We start from the raw sequence: 19,374 nt of genomic DNA on the forward strand, positions 1-19,374 counted from the left end.
AGATCCCAATGATACATTCTGGTCTGGCAGTTTTTTGGTAATAAATGTATTATTTTTCCTTGAACCATAATTATATAATATTAGAAGTATCAAAGAGATTATGCAATAAAAATAATTAATGAATACATTGGTGTGAAGTTAATAGTGCTTTTATTTTAACAGTAATTACTGTTAATTTAAATATTGCATCAACATACCACTATATAATACAAATTGTGTATTATTAACATAAAATTATTACATTTTAACAATAGTTATTGTTACAGTTTAAATATTAAAACAATACACTACTGTTATCTTAGTCCATTAATCCTTTTATGATTCCAAATACTTAGTTTGATATTGAATATTAACTGGATGTACTTATATACATTTAGTTAATTTATGATTTATACATTACTTATTTATATACAATATATTTGTACTTAAAATGTTAATTTTTTTACTTGTGAGTGTATTTTGTAATTGCAGAATTGCAGCTATGTATATCTAGTATTATTAGATTACACATTATATATCCAGGTTTATTAATAATATATATATTTTACTGCTTTTTAATATATTTGCTTTAAAAAAGAAGAAATTTTTAAGTGAAGCTTGTGTGTAGTATCAGTGTTTTTAATTGTACTGGTTTACTGAATCCTATTGACATGCTAGAATTGACTAATCCTGTTGATGTGCTTTAGTATTATTGGCATTGACAAAATTCATCAGTGTACATATTGTTAAAACTAGGATTACTATTATAATGATTTCTCTTTGTCATGTTATTTTTATTTATGATTAAAATTTATGGTTTATTTGTATGACTATCTTTTAGATTACAAGTGATGATATAACGAAAACATATGGAGGTGGTATGATACGAGGGTATTATTCTGGAGCATATAGTTCCAGTACAAATGCTTATATGCTTATGTATAGACAGATTGATAAAGAACGCAACTGTGATGCTATGACTGTTGATGAATTTCCACCTCATATCAAGGTAGGTCTAAAGACTTAATCTAATTGTATGACTTTTTGAATAAAAAAGTCAGTACTCTGTTAAACAAAAATTATCTTTGTAAATAGTAATTATTAATTTATCTTATTGTTTTTTTTTTTTTAGGAGTTGCATAAAAAGCTGCAGGAGAGAGAAGAGACTGATAGATTGATGAAAGAAAAAGAGTCGGAAATGTGTAAAATTAAATTACATTGCTATCATCCTGTTTTAGCACAGAGCAATAACACTTATGAAACAAAGTTAATTTGTCCTAATGACACAACTTTGAGAGAAGCAACTGAAAAAGCTTACAAGGTTGTTTATATTAATATAATTTAAGGAATTATTGTTAATGTTTTAAGTAATGAAGTTTCTGGTTTCAAATTAGTGATAAATATGTTTTACAGTGAGTTCAGTTTGAAAACCTATTAACAAATTGAGGTTTGAGAATTTTTCCACAGATGGGTCACTTTGGACTGTACCCTTTTAATGATTTTCTTGTTTTCTTTTATGACTAAAGAAAAAAATAATTATCTTACTATCGCCACTTTTTTTTTTAAATGATATGAAATAGAAGTTTCTTCTTTTAAGTTATGAAATTTAGACTATTCTATGAACATTATTGAATGAACATAGAAAGTCCTTATGCTAAAATTATTTATATAAAAAATGAAATGCTGTTGAATATTGAGTAATGGAATCGTACATAAAATCAATAATCACACAAGATAAAAAATAACTCATTAGATAGAAAAAAAATTATGAAAGAAATTCAAGCTTCAGAAAAAGATTTTGAAAGATTGTCTGTAAAATATATTTTCTATTTTATAAAAATAATATACTTTGTGTACTAATGTATTTGAGGTTAGTTGTGTTTTGTAGTACAAAAAAGAATAATTAGATGCAGAACTTGGACTTCCATAATCTGAATCTTCATTCATAATTATGTTGTTATTATTTGATTCACAATTAATGCTTACATTGGAGTGTGTCAGAATTCTTAAGTCTTTTAAGAAAAAGATAATCAGTCATTTTCATCAATAAAGAAACTGAACCCATGCAACAGCTTAAATTTTTTTCATCAGTGGGTTGGTTTCTTCAGATTATCATGTTGGGGTTTATGTCACTTAAAAGAAAAGAAAATCTAACAAATCAATTGAAAATTATTTCATAAAAAAAAATCATTATTTTTTAGCGCTGACCTAGATATGTAAAACATGACAGTTTACAATCGTACATTAAAAAAAAAAACTATTCTTTGACGATAAAGGAATAGTGCTTTACTAGTTAAAGAACACTGCATTAGCAGTAGTGTTGATTTTATTTATTAAAACCAGCCTACTTGACTGACTGGTTGTTACTACAGCCAACCCATCACTATTTCACTTAGTGAATTAAGAATGTTGTATGATATATCACTTGTGTGCAAGACTTTAAATTTCATTACAACAATTTTCATTGAGTTTAATTATTCAAAAGTACCTTGTTTGATTTTCATGATACATTAACTAAAATTTGGTATTAAACTTAAATTTGATATTTTATCTAACATTTGTTATTTATGAGGTCTGAGATCCAGAAATTAAAACAATTTTTATCTGAAAAATTTGTGAATAAATATAATGAGAGTAATTAAATTTCAAAAAATCTAATTTGGGAACTAATTTTGAAGATTCTAAAAATCTGGTTCAACCAAATCTTTGAAAAAATGTAATATAAAAAAGACGGAAATTATAATATTTGTTTCATCTTTGTTATCCATTTCATGAATCTGGTAGAGATTTGTAGGTTGTTTTAGAGGTAGTATCTGTATTACAGGTTGTACTTTTACGTTGCTGTATTACTTTTTTCATGTGGAGTTCACAACTAATGTACATACCATCTTACTTTTTTTTACTTGCTTTTTCAATTTATTATTTTTAATTTTCTTATATTTTATTTAGATATTAAGATTGGAAGGTGTGGTGCCGTTAGAACAGTGTCGTCTTGTTAGTTTTAATAAATTACAAGATACAATAGAGGTTAGTTTTGAAGGTAGAGACGATGAACCTATTGTTGATATATTGAGTAGCCTTCGCAGTATACATAGATGTGATCTTCTTATGGAAATAATAGATAAAGATGATAAATTTATGGAATACCAACCTGGAGGTAAGTTGTACAAATAAAAATATCTTCAAATTGCTTGGATCATTAATGGATTGGAAGCAATTAATAATTCACTGATACAATATACTTTTAAACTAAATTAAAAAAAGAAGAAATAAGAGCTTGTTATCAGATGTGTTAGAAAAAAAGGTGTAGTGGTATCGTCCTATTGATTTTTTAAAGATATTTTTATGACAATTGGTTTTTTAACAATTTTTTTTTGTGTATTTATTTAAATTTTTCTGGTAGAAGCTATAAACTTAAGAATATAAAAAATAACCTATTATTTTAATCTCTCAACTTTAAATTTTTCTTGATAGAAGCTATAAATTTAAAAATATCAAAAATAACTTATTATTTAAACTCTCAGCTGTTAAGAATTTGATATTCTTTTTGTCTTGTGTCTTAGTATATTAATGTATTGATGAGCTACTAGTGAAAATAAGTACTTAGGGTGATATGAATAAATTATACTGAGTACTGATCAGTAATTACTTATTCAGAAAAGTATTCTCTTAAAAGTTAATGAATAAACATTTTCTTTTTCTTATAAATAATTACTTTTAGTCTTAAGAATTTGTGTGTAGTTTAAGTAAAAGTTATTTCTTTCTCTTAAGAAATTGCTGATAGTGCCTAGATATCAAACGCAAGCCTGCATGTTTAAACTTGTTCATACAAAAATGGAAAGAGCCTGGCGATTCATGTTTGTCCACGATGATGATGTCATTTCTGTTAATCATCTCTGTATATCATGTATTCTTTGCTACTCAATTCTACTTTTTAACTGGATTATTAAACATGTTGTCAAGTGAAGGAGAAAAACAATTTTCACAGATTTTGGACGATACCAATAATGTGGGTGATTGTAGGGCAAATTTAGTAAATGCATTAAGAAATCATAAAGTTGTTTTAAATAAGTCTTTGGCCTTTAAATTTATATACACTAAAGAAAAAACATGGGCAAACATTTTGAAAGAATTTAAACAGAGCACGGGAAAGAAAATTTCACGGGCAAAAATAAATAAATTGCTTAACAATATGAAGCACGAAATTAGAAAGAAAACAGTCAAGCAGAAAACAGGCAACAAGGTGATAAAATATTAATTTGGGAGGATTTGTTAAGCCTCCTAGAAGAATATGAAAATCCCAATTTCACACAAGTTCCAGGGACAATAACATGCTGGAGTTGAAGAATGGAAAAATAAACATACTCCAGAAGAATATGAAACACCGGTACTTTCTGTAACTGATGCGAATAATCAAAATGCTAAGCCAACTTTGAAACGAAAAACAGGTAAAACTGATGAAATGGCTCCCTTGTCAAATAGCAAATTACAAAGAATTGTTCTCAATAAACAATTACAACCATCAGAACTCAAATGAAATGATAAGAAGTGAAAATGAAAAGAAAAGAAATAAAATTGCAGAAGAATTACTGGAGTTCAAGAAATTGTAAAAAGAACTGGAACATGGCAAGGAAACTGACACCACTTTGTTTGCATTTTCCAGTGAACAAATTAATGATCAATTTGACATATATTATTTCAATTTGTTTTTTTTTCTCAAACGTGCTTTGTAACTAAGTTTGTTTTTTTATCCCATCCTATCCTAATGAAAAGTAAATACAAATAATTATAAAACATGCACGTTTAGTGGTCTTACGTATGAGGCATATATGTAGACTTACATACATATGCATGAATATGTAGGTATATTCATTACATGTATGTATGTATGTGTATATATACAAACATATATTTTAGCCTATGTATGTAGCTTCTACCAGCCTATGCATTTGTATGAGCTTCTAAGTATATAATAATTATTCATTTATTTTGTATTTATTAAATTATTTTTTATTACCAATAATTTTTTTACTGTTATTTACTTAAATTTTTTAAACACAACTGCATTCTAGTAGCATTAATTATTTATTTTAATCAAATGAAAAGAATAAATGTAAATACACAGGAGAAAAGGATTAAAAATTAGGATTTGTTTTTCAATTATTAATTAATTCCAAGCATACCTATTATTTCAGCTCTCTTCTGTTCTCTTCTTTTTATCTGTCTAATTCTTCCTCTAGTTCATTATTTTCAAAATTTCTTCATCAGCATGAATTCCTTCATCTGCTATTTCGTATACATCATTCATAAATTTTCCAGAATTTAAAATGTAAATGTAAAGTGTAAAATGGCGCAAGCAAGAAAAATTTTTGGAACTTTTGCTAATTTTACTCGAACCAGGTTTTCCAAGAATGGGGAACTGCTGTTTCATTTACTCAAAGACTCTCTCAATAATTGCTCTTTCTTTGCTTAGTTGTTTATTGAGTTTTTCCATTAGTATCAGGATTTCTAATAGGTGTGAGCAGCCATGGCACAATAGCATAACCACTAGATCCCAAAAGACTAGCAACCCCATTAAATTTTGTCATTACCTCCAGTGCTTTACTGCGTCTCCAAATACGATTATCATGGGTGCTGCCTGGCCTTGAAGCATCAACACTGGTTACTTTCTCATGTGCATCACAAGCACCTGCATATTAATGCTTGCATAAATACTCGCACAACCCTTGCGATTGATATAATAGTCATCAAACTGTGCCGGTTTTGTAATTTCAATGCGGGTGCAATCTACAGCACCTAGCACACATGGCATATTAAACCTAGGTTTCGATATAAATTTGCCTTCATTAACCTCCTGTATATATTGTGGGAAATAAATTCAGTCATTTGCTTTTGACGTTATTTTGTCGAAAGCAATTGATTACTGTCATCTGGTGAACATCAAAATCTTTTCCCACTACAGTCTGAAAGCTTGGGTTTGCAAGATACAGAACAAATATTTTCATTTTCTGCTTTGATGATAATACCCTTCCCCTTTTCTTGTTTACTTCATCCAGTAGGAAAATGTCACGTAAATGATTAACTGATACTTCTTCAAAATGAAGTAGCTTTTTGCAATGACTTTGACTGATATACAGTCCCTTTTTTTAATTTTTTCTATCACAAACATTCATAAATACAGCCGTAACTGATTCTAAGGTTGGTCTGGAGAGGTACCTTAAAAATCAATAAGTAATTTGTCCCTTTTATTCATACCCTTTTAAGAAATTACTTATGCAGGATCAGTATTTGTATGTAGTTATCAGCAATTACTTATAAGGAAAAGAAATACCTGATAAGATAAAAGTATACAAATTTCTGACATTTTATTCTCACATTCATAAACAGTTTCTTAAAAAAACAGTCAAGAAAAGTAATTACTGATTTTTTTAGTCGCATCATCATTACTGTTTAACGATTTTTTAAAAATGTTTTACGTGATGTTATTTATTGTATGCACTAAAAACAAATTAATTTATTGTTACTTTTAAAAATGGTGTAAATGAAGCGAATGTAAAACAGCAGTGATGTCTTGACTTGATACTATAGGAAATTTTTAAATTTATAACCATGAACTTTGTTTTGTCTAAGAACAGTAACAAATTTTCCTTTGTCACTAGGATCCAATTTTAAATTCCAAATATAGAGATTATCGAAGTTTGATCTACAGTATAATCATAACAGTTTGTTTCTAAGTCTTTTAACTGTAGTAAATTATTAGATATTTCTTAAAAAAAAAAAATCCAGTTCGTTAGAATTTTCAATAACATCTTTTTATAGTACTTCCATTATTAGAATTTATGAAAACATTCGGATCAGATTGATCCATTAATAAACATTAAATGGCACAGTAACACCAACATATGGTAATGATAAACTTACTATTAAAAAACCTAGATGTTTTAGTGCTAGAAATAACTTATCCTTCTATTTTTTGTCATTATTTTCAGCATCAATATTTAGTAGGTTATTTTCATCATTGCGTTCATTAAAATCATTTAATTTATCAATTTGCAAGACCTTCTTAAAACATCATTCTTATGGTCAATGATGATGACGACAGCACATACCCTTGAATGAGCTTTCATAATTAATTATTTTCTGTACTTGTATTGAAATAGGTGTTAAACCAGAAAAATAGTTCAGAATGTTATCCATAGATGTTGTTGTATCTCAGAATCTATGATATGTGAAATAGTTGACAGCTATCAATGAGAAACTTAAAAACTGACGTCTTTTCAGTAGGATAGGATGTTAAACAGAACAGAAGATAACTTGTTTGCAGCAGTTGCAATGTTAAATGATGGTTTACTTAATGAAAATAATAAATGAGATTTTCTAAATTATTGAGTACATAAATTGTATTTTGATACAATTATATATTATATATGAGAAGTCCTAGTGCTTATGGATAAATGTGTATTACGGACTTAGTATATATATTTTTTAACATTTATATACATACTTAAAAATTATTTATTCAGTGGAAAATTATTTATCCATTGGATCTCTGTATACATCATCATGCTCAACACTCAGAGCTATGTATCTCCACTTCTTTGATGTGTTGCATAGCATCTCCTGAATTATGATTCCACACTATTAGGCAACTCTTCATTTGTTATGTATTGATGTTGGGATACATAGGATTTGGTTATTCCTCACAATGAGTTGTCGGGTGTAGTAAGGTAGGGACTTTGTGATGGCCATTGCAATGAGACAGGTGATGGTTGTGTACTACAGCTGATCAAGCATCCTGAAAATTGTTCATTTAGGAAACTGCCCACTTGAAGAGTAAAAAATGAGCCAGAATGCATGTTGATGCAACAAGTATTGCAATATCATTTCTGCCTATATCATGACTTGCGCTGGATTCTTTTCCAAATTGCATATGAAATGAGAATTCTCCTTAGCTTAGAAAACCACATTCCTGGGTCGTAAACCGCAATAAATTTCAAATCATCAGTAAACATCACTTATGCGAGACATGCATTTAGAAATCATGTTAATAAAGTACAGCAGGCTGCAGGATGCTGTTCCATGTCTCTATCCTGAAATTCATTCACAAAAGTTGGTCAAAATAGTTTTATATTAAAGTATTTAATATGATCGTGGATTGTTGATCACATAAATTGTTTATGATAAGATGTAATTAGAGAGACTGTTCTATGAAATCTGCAATGACAACACATATTTGAGCTTGTATTTTCTTTCATCCACTATGTAGACTATCTTTAACACTGCCAGAAACAATTACACACTTCTCCTGACCAAGAATTGTTGCTTTATGAGGGTGTTCCTTATTAATGCATTCACAAAATTTTTTTTGTAGCATTGTTTCCTTTTTGTTGTCATTATTGCACGCAAACAGGTGTCATCTGCTCCCCAATGCTGTAACTGCATTTGGTCACCCAACCATAGCATTGCATCTGAAATAAGAAAATGGGTGTGTCTCTTGTTTGACTGAACTGTGACATCAGTTTTGGTAAGGAAGTTATCTTCTAGGACTGAATACTGTGCAACTTTCAAAACTGGTAACTTGTTAATTGTAGAGAGAGTACAGGAAATGGGGACTTCTCATATATTCTGTGTAATTCTGACAGTAATTACGATTTTTAATATAATATTAATGCTTTCAAAATGAGCTGTGTTAAAAAGATTGCTACTTCAGTGGCTGGAGCAGAAGCATTTGATACTGATTAATGATTAACCTTAAGCTACTTAAAAATGTATATTATAAATCTAATATTGTTGATTTCTTATAGTTAGGTTGTTTTTAATTTCTGTAGTTTGATAAAAATATTTCTGGCTGCCGTTATTTATTTCGTCTGACCTGCTGTAAACTACTTCATTGAAGATAGCGTTCTGATAAGGACTGCTGCCAAAAATATGCATCTTTACTTCTTTATTTTATTTTGAAATAGTTCAATAAGTGTAATTTTTAATATTGTTGCAATTTATGGAAGAAGGTACATTAACAGATTGTGATTTATATTCTTCATTCTCTTAATTGTATGAATTAATTATCTCTTAATTTAATGAATTTTTACAAATTCATTAAAAAGCTTGAAAAGTGTAGTCTGTTTCAACCCGTCCAGCATTCTGAATATTTAAAGGTTTATATTTACTCAAAAACAACCCATTCATGGCCGTGGATCTAATGGGATATCTTCCTTTGAAGATTATTCTCTTTGTTTTAACTATTAAATCTGTAGTTATGTTCTTTATAACATTGTTTTGTTCAGTTGGAAGATAGAATACGTCTATAATTCTTGGATTATAACCATGTTATCAACCAATAGGAATGATTTTATTGCAAATTTTCATCTAACATTAATTCCTGCACTCATCTTCCCCTTCTAATTCTTTAATAAGTGGGCCAAGTAATGACTGAATAAAACTGTGATACCCTTGAAACCTTTACGCACAAATACTCCTTGTTTTAACAGTGTTAAAATACAATAATTTAACAATGTTGTTAACAATTATTATGATTCCCTTTTACAAATTTTCAGTTGAATTTATTACTTGTCCAGTATGCTCATGTTTAATAGTATCTGTTGTAACTTTATTATGCATAATGATCAAACAATTTTTTTGAATCTGTAAATCCTACATTTTGTAATATAATGCTTGTTGTGCTTATCTAATTGTTAATAAGAATGATCGTTACCAGTATACATCATCCTTGATCTAAATCCACTTTGTGCTTCTGATTCCAAACAAGTGATTTGCAGTCACCTGTATTGCTACAAGTATTTTTGAATATAGACACTGTAGATGTTAGACAGCTAATTTTCATTTTTCAGGTATCTTAAATTTTGTCCAACACAAAAAAAAATCACAGTTGTTGGATTATATATTTAAAAAAAAACCTTTTTTAATGCTCAGAACCTAGTAAAACTTCTTGTTTCTCAACTCCATCAAGCCCTGTTCAGCTCATTATAATTAAATTTGCCAATCTCCATGGCGGAATGATAGTGTCCCGGCCTTTCATCTGAGATTCATCTGGATTTGAATCTTGGCCAGGCATGGAATTTTCATATACTACAAAATTAATATCCATATTCCCATGTTCAACCTTTAAAAAAGCTTCTATGTTGAATTAATGAATTAAATTCATAATTTATCATCAAATTTGTGCTGTGTGCATTCTGCTACTCAATTCCAGTTTCTAACAATCATCTGCATAAAATGATGGTTTACAATTCTACAATTATCTTCCTCTTCATAAGTTCAAATCTGTAGTTTTGGTTTTTCCATATCTTTTCCTGGAGTTGAATATGCAAATTATTTTGTGAATAATAGAATTGAGTATATGCTTATTATATTAAAAATGTGTTGATTTGGCTTGATTTTTTAGCACTAACCAAATGGATTGAGTATAGAATATAGAGTATAGAAGCATATACTCAAATAGAATTGAGTATATGCTTATTATATTAAAAATGTGTTGATTTGGCTTGATTTTTTAGCACTAACCAAATGGATTTTTTTTAATAGGCATAACATTAAGAGTATATGTTGCTGATTTGGAAAGTGAAGAAGTAGAAGGTCCAAAAGTTATTCGTGGAAACTTATCACAAACTGTTGAAGAACTGTTAGAAAGTATAGGCAATGCATTAAATATAGATCCATCAAAGATGGTTGCTGTTTATGAAAAGTGTAGTTCTAAATTTAGTATACTTTCCAATTATCCAAGAACATTAAAGCAGGAAGGACTTCTTTCATTTATGAAGGTAAGTTGACAATCTTTTAAATTAAAAATGAAATTTGGTATTATTGTAAATGTAATGAATTAATTCATTACATGAATTAGATGAATTTAATTCATTTATTGTGAATTAATGAATTAAACTTTTTTTTGTTGTTTAATTACATTTTTTAATTTCTGGTCGTACTTATTGATTGATTGGCTAATGTTTTTTTTAATCCAATAATGATATCATTTTAGAAAAATACATTTCTTACATTTTACATATTAGTTTCATTTTTAAATGTGTGTTATTATATGGTACTGCAAACTGGAAGATATTTATTTTCTTTGTGTGGTTTTAAGGTGTAATACTAATGTGGGTTGTATAAGAGATTTCTCTCAATGATGATAAAAGGAGCTCTTTGAGCAGATTTAATACATCTTCTGTTTGCAACATATCTTTAATATTTTAAATCAATAGTGAACTTAGAACAGTTTTGTGATGATATATATTGTGAACTAGCATTAGGTAATATTTCAAAACAAAAGTAGATTTGAACTAGACATCTACTAGCTAAAATATAACAAATATTTAACAAAGAAATGTATTGATAGGTTTTGAACAGTTTTATTCAGATTAAAATGATGAAAATCAGAAATATTTAATTTTCTAAAATTTTAATGATTTGAGGATTGAAAATTGTGACTACACATTAAGCCACATGTTACTTTGCATAAAAATTTGCAAAAGTACTTTCACTTATTTTGCTCACCTCAAAAGGAACAATTCTGTATGTATTCATTTTTAAATCCTCCTCATGTCTGTAAGATCACCCAAAGGAATTACGTGTTATTAGTTGGGCACAATATTATGCAGTACATCAGTATACTTAACAATAATAGTAATATTTTGCAGTATTACCATTATTATATGTGTAAAGATTTCTTTCTCATTTAATGAAGCCGTATTTTGTCAATACAGTATTCACTACTGATATAATGTGTAAATATTCATGTAAATTATGTTTATAAGTGCCTTATATTATGAATTAGGATTGAAAAAAAGCTAATGAAAGTATATTATGTGCAGTTAATAATAACATTCTTTTGGGTGATCTTACAGGCATTAGGAGGATTTAAAAAGGAATTGTTCCTTTTGAGATGAGCAAGTGAATGGTACTTTGATAATGACTAAATATACAGATGTAAAAGAAAGTTATTTATGATAATTTGACTGTGTAAAACTTTTAAATAATGTATGTTTGTATTTGAAAATTGAATGAATATCTAATGCAGAAAATTCTGCTTTATTAAAATTAAAAAGCATAATTGAATACCAGTAAGTATGATAATTAATTTTTTTTATGTATTTATAGATATTTGTTTGTAATGGCCCTTGTGATCCTGATCCAGAGAAAAAATTTACATCATCAAAATTATATAAATTATTAGATCGGTTTGAACATACGATCACCTTTCACATTTCACTTCCTGATACAGATCCAGGTAAGATAAAATTTTTTTTTTTAATTTATTGTCAAATACTCCAAAAGAATTAATTAATTTATTGGATGATATATGAATGTATACATTGTAAGAAAGTTGGAGGCCTGGCTTTAGACACCTGAGGCCTTTGGGCTTTTACTGCTCTCGGATAAGAGAATCCCCAAGTATGAGCATTGGGAGAACTTTTCCCACTAAATTACACCAGGGGTGTAGTATTAGTACTACAGTTAGTGATAATAGTAAGGGGGTGGTTAGTGAGAAAGAAGCAAACTATTCATAAGGTAACAATTAAAACGGACTAGCCTGTCCAAAAATATGTTTGTTTTAAGGTCTATCATCCTAACAAGTATGCAGTAGTTTTGGGATATCTATCTAGAGATGGGTATATTAATGATAATTATTTTACATTTACCAACTCATGGATGTGCTGCAGAAAAGTTTCTTCTTGTAGGTACTCAGAAGTTGCTCAGTTTTCTTCACCCATCCTCAGAATTGTATAGCATGTGGAAGTATATACATCTAAAACTGCACACTGTTCAACCATTGCCATGGGAGGATTCCTTAGATAGTAAAATTGATATCCACTTATATAACTTGTTAGATACTGTATTTTTTGTTAATTTACTGTTGTCATGTAGCAACGTAAGTGTTGGTCTTTAAATAGCCAAAATGAATTCTTTGTTCTAATATTTCTTTCATTTTGTGAACAAGGGAACCCTGCTTCATGTAGACACTGGCTAATTTAATTAAAAGATACTCTGGAAACTTTCATATTATACTACTCACTTTTAGTTGGATGGAAAATATTTTAATGTTTTCAAAACTGTAATGTCTTTTTTATGTACTGTTAACAATATTTGAAGCTGTTGTTACATAACTTGTTATTTTTACAGAAACGCTAAATAGTTTGTCAATACCATCATTAAATTCACCGTCTGGGACAGCAGCCTCATTATCATCTTCATCGACATCGTTTCACACCACATCTTCCAGCAGTAACAGTAGTAAACATTCAGAACAACCAGTCAGTGATAGAGGGGATAGAAGTGGTAAGTATTTAAGTTTTTCTTAGAAGTATATTGGTGGCTCAGTTCTGGTAATTTAATTAATTGATATGTAATGAATATTTAAAGTAAGAATGATTCATTCAGAGAATAAAGATATTTAACATATACTAGGTCCTAAAAAGAAATTTGTTTTGTCTCTATTCATAGTTAATTGTCTATTTAAAAATGAATACCATGTAGATAATGGGATGTCCAATTCATGGACTGTGTACCAGATACTGCATAATTGCAGATGTAACTTTTGGGTGGTGAGTGTTGTAAATTATCCCTTTAGAATCAGCATAGATTTCTATATGCAGTTTAATTTGATTGAAAGTTTCATAATTTATTTATTTATTATATGTTCCATATAATAATCTTATTAACAGTCAACAAATTTTTAAGCTTAATTAAATTACCACTAACTAAATTAGATATAAAACTAAGAATATATACTAGTAATAATTATTCATTTAGTATGACAAGTGAGTGATTGTTGACATAACTTTACAACGTGAGATAAACTATCATTAAATTTATCACTAGTCAGGTTTATCTATTAACAAGAGACAAAACCCATAAGAGGTAAGGCATAGATTGATGAACCATATTAATTGAAATAATGAAAAATATATAGAGTCTAAAATCTGTTTGGAAGTACAAAGAAACAAACATGCTCTGGCAGTGTTGGAAGTAACATGCTCAACAAAGCAATTCATAAATTTATAAAATAGTACCACTGAAGCAATTTCCTGCCTTACTTTTAAAGATTCGATGTTAAATAATTCTCTCAGATTCTGGGTATGATATCCCAAAAAAGTTTTTGAATTTCTTGTAATATAAGAATTGTAGAAATTTATTCTACACAATCTTGATTGAATCCACATGTTTATTGGAATGGATTCCAGATAACAAATCCATATTATGTGCTCCATACAAACACACAAAATATTTTGTTTAGGGAGTTAATCTGCTGTAAATAAGTCAATGTAGAGTCCAGTCATATTCCAAGGCCTTTCATCATAAATACTCTTAGTAATTTATGAGGTCTGTTCAGAAAATAACCTAAGATATTTATTGATGCGCAGTTGCCAGCATTGTGTTCCGCATAACCTCTTCTGTAACCACACATTTTTGGATTGCTGATATCTCATTTAGTTTTCGTGTTATTGCTGTTTGAGTGCAACACATTTAAGTATAAGTAGCAATTTTTGTAACGTGCTATTTTCAGGAGCAACGATACAATGTAAACTTTTGCGTGAAACTGGGGAAAACTTTCACGGAACATTTCAACTTCAGAAACAAGCTTACGAAGATGATGCTCTGGGTCGTATGCAATGTTACAAATGGTTTTCATGATTTAAAAGCGTTCAGAAAACGCCTTCGACTTCAACCGATGACACCTGCGTTAAGAAAATCAATGATCTGCTGTGTGCAAATTGCCGATCAGCTATCAGAGAACTTGCAGAATAGGTTACCATCTTGATCAAATGATGCCGTGACATTTTGACTGAAATATTGAACACACAAGTAGCAGCAAAGTTTGTTCCTCGTTTGATAACAGCAGAAAGAAAATTGATTGGATGTTTTTGGCAACTTCTTGAACAAGCTGATGGTGATGAAACATTCACGTGAAGGATCATAATGGATGATGAAAGCCGGGTTTACAGTTATAACAGAGAGACAAAAGTTCAGTCATCAAAAAATCGCACAATACAAAAATTGCTAACACTCAAACATGTTGCACTCAAATAACAATCAGATGAAAACTAAACAAGATATCAACAATCCAAGAATGTGTGGTTGCAGAGGAGGTTATGCGGAACACATTGCTGCCAACTGGAACTCGCCAAATATCTACGTTTTCACGTAATTAAAAATGTTTGGTTATCTTCTGTACAGACCTTGTATATCGTGTATAGAGTAATTTAATCTCCTGGTGAATATTATATATTTACATTTCTCAATACTTAATTCAAGATCATTTTTATGACTCCCCAATAACAAATACAATTTATCCTGATTTTTTTTCTAACTTAGACTGACTGGCTAAAATTTTTACTAAGAAACAATTATGATGATGGCATGAATATAGCCTGATTAAAAAGTTTGTTTTAGTTTGATTTGAAGATTGAACATTCAGCATCACAAAATAACTTAACTTACAGTGTGATTCATTGGCCAGTGGGGGTTTTTATACAAAACCTCTTCCTACAATATTAATATGAAGGCTTTTGTAAATTAAAGCTGTTAGTTGTAATTTTTAATGTTAGCTCAGAAAAGGTAGTGATAAATGTTTGTGTCTCTTAACAGAATAAATTATGTAGGGATATTATTAAAATAAAAAAGCATTATATGCTTTTGTAATATGATTTAAAAATTCAGTAATGTCTTGAACTTAAGATTATACTTATACTTATTAATATAAGATTATACTTGCTTATATACAAAAAACTACAAAAAAATTTTTTTGGTAGGTGTAACAAGAAAAATTGATCAGATGTACCTCAGCCTTCAGTTGTGCAATTAGAAAGATTAAGTGAGATCCTTTTTTGATATCATATCTATTTTTATAGTTATCAGGGGGAAACAGTAGTAATGTAACTGTATTAATTCAGCAGTAATAATGTAATTATGTAATAATGTAACAGGTGCTGGAGGTACAGGTGATACAGGGGGAGGTGGAGGATCTAGAGGAGCATTACTTTTACCACTTTTACTAGGTGGTGGAACAACGACAACAGGTGCTGTAAGTACTCCTAATGTTACTGCTGCTGCAGTAACAACTACAGTAACAGCAGCTACTACAGCAGTATCATCTACATCGACAATGACTTCGGCGGTAACATATACAACGACCAATGAGGTAGAGGAAACTGGTAGCCAAGGTGCTGGAGGTGGTGATCAGAGTACCAGTGAAGATAGCAGTTTAACTGATAGTGATAGGTATTCTAAGCTTTATTCTTTTTACATTTACTGTCAACAAAACTTAATTAAATCTCTTATTTTTAACCTTTATCCATACAGGAGACTTTCTTAACCCTTTAACCTGTTAATTATGTTGGTGATAATACCTCCTAACTGCATGTATTTCACTTTATATTCATGATATCAGTAAGAAAAATTTCAATATAATTACATAACTTTAACTGCATAATATTACAGCAAAACACATTAAAGGGTTTATAATAAATATTTTATAAAATATTTGAAAGTTATATAAAGTTATTTTATAAAATATTTTCTATAAAATTGAAGAAGACATGCAAGAATTAAATTTGACTTAGGAAGATTTACTTAATAAATCCGAAAAATTAAAATTTGTTATTAAAGATCCGAATATTAACTTTAAAGTAAGAACTTTTAATTATACAAAAAGGGTTTATTCAGAAGAGGATCGTAAAGCAAGATCATTAAGAATGACTAAATATTGGGAGAAAGTAAAAGCTAAGAACTTAAAGGTCAAAAGATCGGCAAAAAAGACTTGAATATTCTGATTAAAGTGGTCCTTTGCGGCCTTAAAAGTAAAAACCTTAAACCATAAACTAAAACAAGAAAATAATTCACATATTACACAAACACCTGGTATAAACGGAAACAAAACTAAGCACTATTACCACATTTTTCTTCATAAAAACTGCAACTAAATTACTTTTCGGGTAATAGATTACAGCTGGTACTCATGGAATAGTCAGCATGTAATAAGTATTTCCTGCCGGCCTCCATGGCGCAAGTGGTAATGTGTCTCAGCGTCTCATCCAAATTTTATAGACTTACTTAACAAGAAGTGCTTTTAAAATAATTTATATAAAAATTATCTTCAGTTTGAAATTCTTAAATTTGTAGTAATTCTCATGGTATAGTTCTTTAACCCTGTAACTCATTTTGCTGTAATATTACACGGTCAAGTATTGCATCCCAATGCAGTTTGCTATAATATTATGCATTCTGTCATGCTATCAGATTCTACACTCTAGCAACTGCAATTTATACTAAAGGTCTTAGACTAAATGTAATACGGTTTAAAATGTTTTTTCTCTATAATTACTATTATACAATGAATAATAATCAAGTCTGAAAGGAACAAAATATTCTTATTTGTTCTGTGTTTCTCTCGATCTGCTGTTCCACAGTTTGACATTCATACGCATTTGGTTTGTAGTTTCTTGGTTATATTTTCATATACGAGTGTTTTAGTAATTTTATACTGATTTTCAGTTTCTGTAGTTTATTTTTATTTTAGTTGCAGTTTTTATGAAGAAAAATGTACTACACAAACTGAAAATCAGTATAAAATTACTAAAACACTCATATATGAAAATATAACCAAGAAATGATAACCAGAATGAACTAATATTAAACAAAATTTCATTATAATTAACACCCCCATAATCACAGAAAAATAAACTTTTTTTGGCTATACATTTTTTAGTAGAATTTTTTTATTTTCTTCCACTTAACAAAGTAAATGTTTTTTTTTGTCTTCAGTCATTGGACTGGTTTGATGCAGCTCCAAGATTCCCTATCTAGTGCCAGTTGTTTCATTTCAGTATACCCCCTACATCCTACATTCCTAACAATTTGTTTTATAAATTCCAAATGTTGCCTGCCTGCACAAATTTTCCCTTCTACCTCCAATATTAAAGTCCCTCCAATATTAAAGTGACTATTCCAGGATCCCTTAATATGTTAAGTATAAGTCTGTCTCTTCTTTTAACTATATTTTTCCAAATGCTTTTTTCTTCATCAGTTTGCCACAACTCTTCTTTATTTATCACTTTATCTACTCATCTGATTAACATTCTACTATAGCACCACATTTCAAAAGCTTCTAATCTTTTTTTTTCTTAGGTACTTTGATCGTCCAAGTTACACTTACATATAAAGCTACGCTCTAAACATATACTTTCAAAAATGTTTTCTTGACGTTTAAATTAATTTTTGATGTAAAAAAATTATATTTCTGAATGAAGGCTCGTTTCGCCTGTGTTATATGATTTTATATCGCTCCTGCTTTGTCCATCTTTAGTAATTCTACTTCCCAATAATAAAATTCTTCTACCTCCATAATCTTTTCTCTTGCAATTTTTATATTCAGTGGTTCATCTACATTATTTCTACTAGATTTCATTACTTTCGTTTTGTTCTTGTTTATTTTCATACGGTAGTTCTTGCATAGGACTTCATCCATGCCGTTCATGGTTTCTTATAAATCTTTTTTACTCTGGCTAGAATTACTATATCATCAGCAAATTGTAGCATCTTTATCTTTTCACCTTGTACTGTTACTCTAGATCTAAATTGTTCTTTAACATCATTAACTGCTAGTTCTATGTAAAGATTAAAAAGTAACGGGGATAGGGAACATCCTTGTTGGACTCCCTTTCTTATTATGGCTTCTTTCTTATGTTCAGTTATTACTGTTACTGTTTGGTTCCTGTAAATGTTAAGTCATTCTTCTATCTCTGTATTTGAACCCAAATTTTTTTTTAAATACTGAACATTTTATTCCAGTTGACGTTATCAAATGCCTTTTCTAGGTCTATAAATGCCAAGTATGTTGGTTTGTTTTTCTTTAATCTTCCTTCTACTATTAATCTGAGCCCTAAAATTGCTTCCCATGTCCCTATATTTTTCCTGAAACCAAATTGGTTTTCTCTTAACACTTCTTCCTCTCTCCTCTCGATTCTTCTGTACAGAATCCTAATTAAGATTTTTGATACATGACTAGTTAAGCTAATTGTTCTGTATTCTTCACATTTATCTGCTTTGTTTAGTATCATGACTATAACACTCTTTTTGAAGTCTGATGGAACTTCCCCTTTTTCGCAAATATTACATACCAGTTTGTATAATCTATCGCTTCCTCATCTGCACTGTGCAATAATTCTGCAGGTATTCCGTCTATTCCAGGAGCTTTTCTTCCATTCAAATCTTTTAATGCTCTATTAAATTTAGATCTCAGTATTGTTTCTCCCCTTTCATCCTCTTTGACGGTCTTCTTCCTCTATAACACCATTTTCTAATTCATTTCTTTCATATAACTCTTCAATATTTTTCACCCTTCTATTGACCTTTCCTTTTATATTATAAATCAGTGTACCATCT

At 29.3% G+C, this 19,374-nt stretch overlaps 1 protein-coding gene across 3 annotated transcripts in view; it reads left to right on the forward strand.

Moving 5' to 3' along the window:
* LOC142329185 (ubiquitin carboxyl-terminal hydrolase 47-like) overlaps nt 1-19,374 on the forward strand; it is a 115,908-nt gene that overhangs the window by 60,460 nt on the left and 36,074 nt on the right. For all 3 annotated transcript variants that reach the window (XM_075373580.1, XM_075373579.1, XM_075373581.1), the window contains 7 exons: nt 821-988; nt 1,112-1,300; nt 2,929-3,136; nt 10,522-10,757; nt 12,091-12,220; nt 13,114-13,269; nt 15,918-16,212. In XM_075373580.1, coding sequence (XP_075229695.1) covers nt 821-988; nt 1,112-1,300; nt 2,929-3,136; nt 10,522-10,757; nt 12,091-12,220; nt 13,114-13,269; nt 15,918-16,212 — 1,382 coding nt within the window. The remainder of the gene's footprint in view (nt 1-820; nt 989-1,111; nt 1,301-2,928; nt 3,137-10,521; nt 10,758-12,090; nt 12,221-13,113; nt 13,270-15,917; nt 16,213-19,374) is intronic.

The sequence above is a fragment of the Lycorma delicatula genome, chromosome 8 (assembly GCF_047948215.1).
Source record: "Lycorma delicatula isolate Av1 chromosome 8, ASM4794821v1, whole genome shotgun sequence".
Taxonomy (NCBI): domain Eukaryota; kingdom Metazoa; phylum Arthropoda; class Insecta; order Hemiptera; family Fulgoridae; genus Lycorma; species Lycorma delicatula.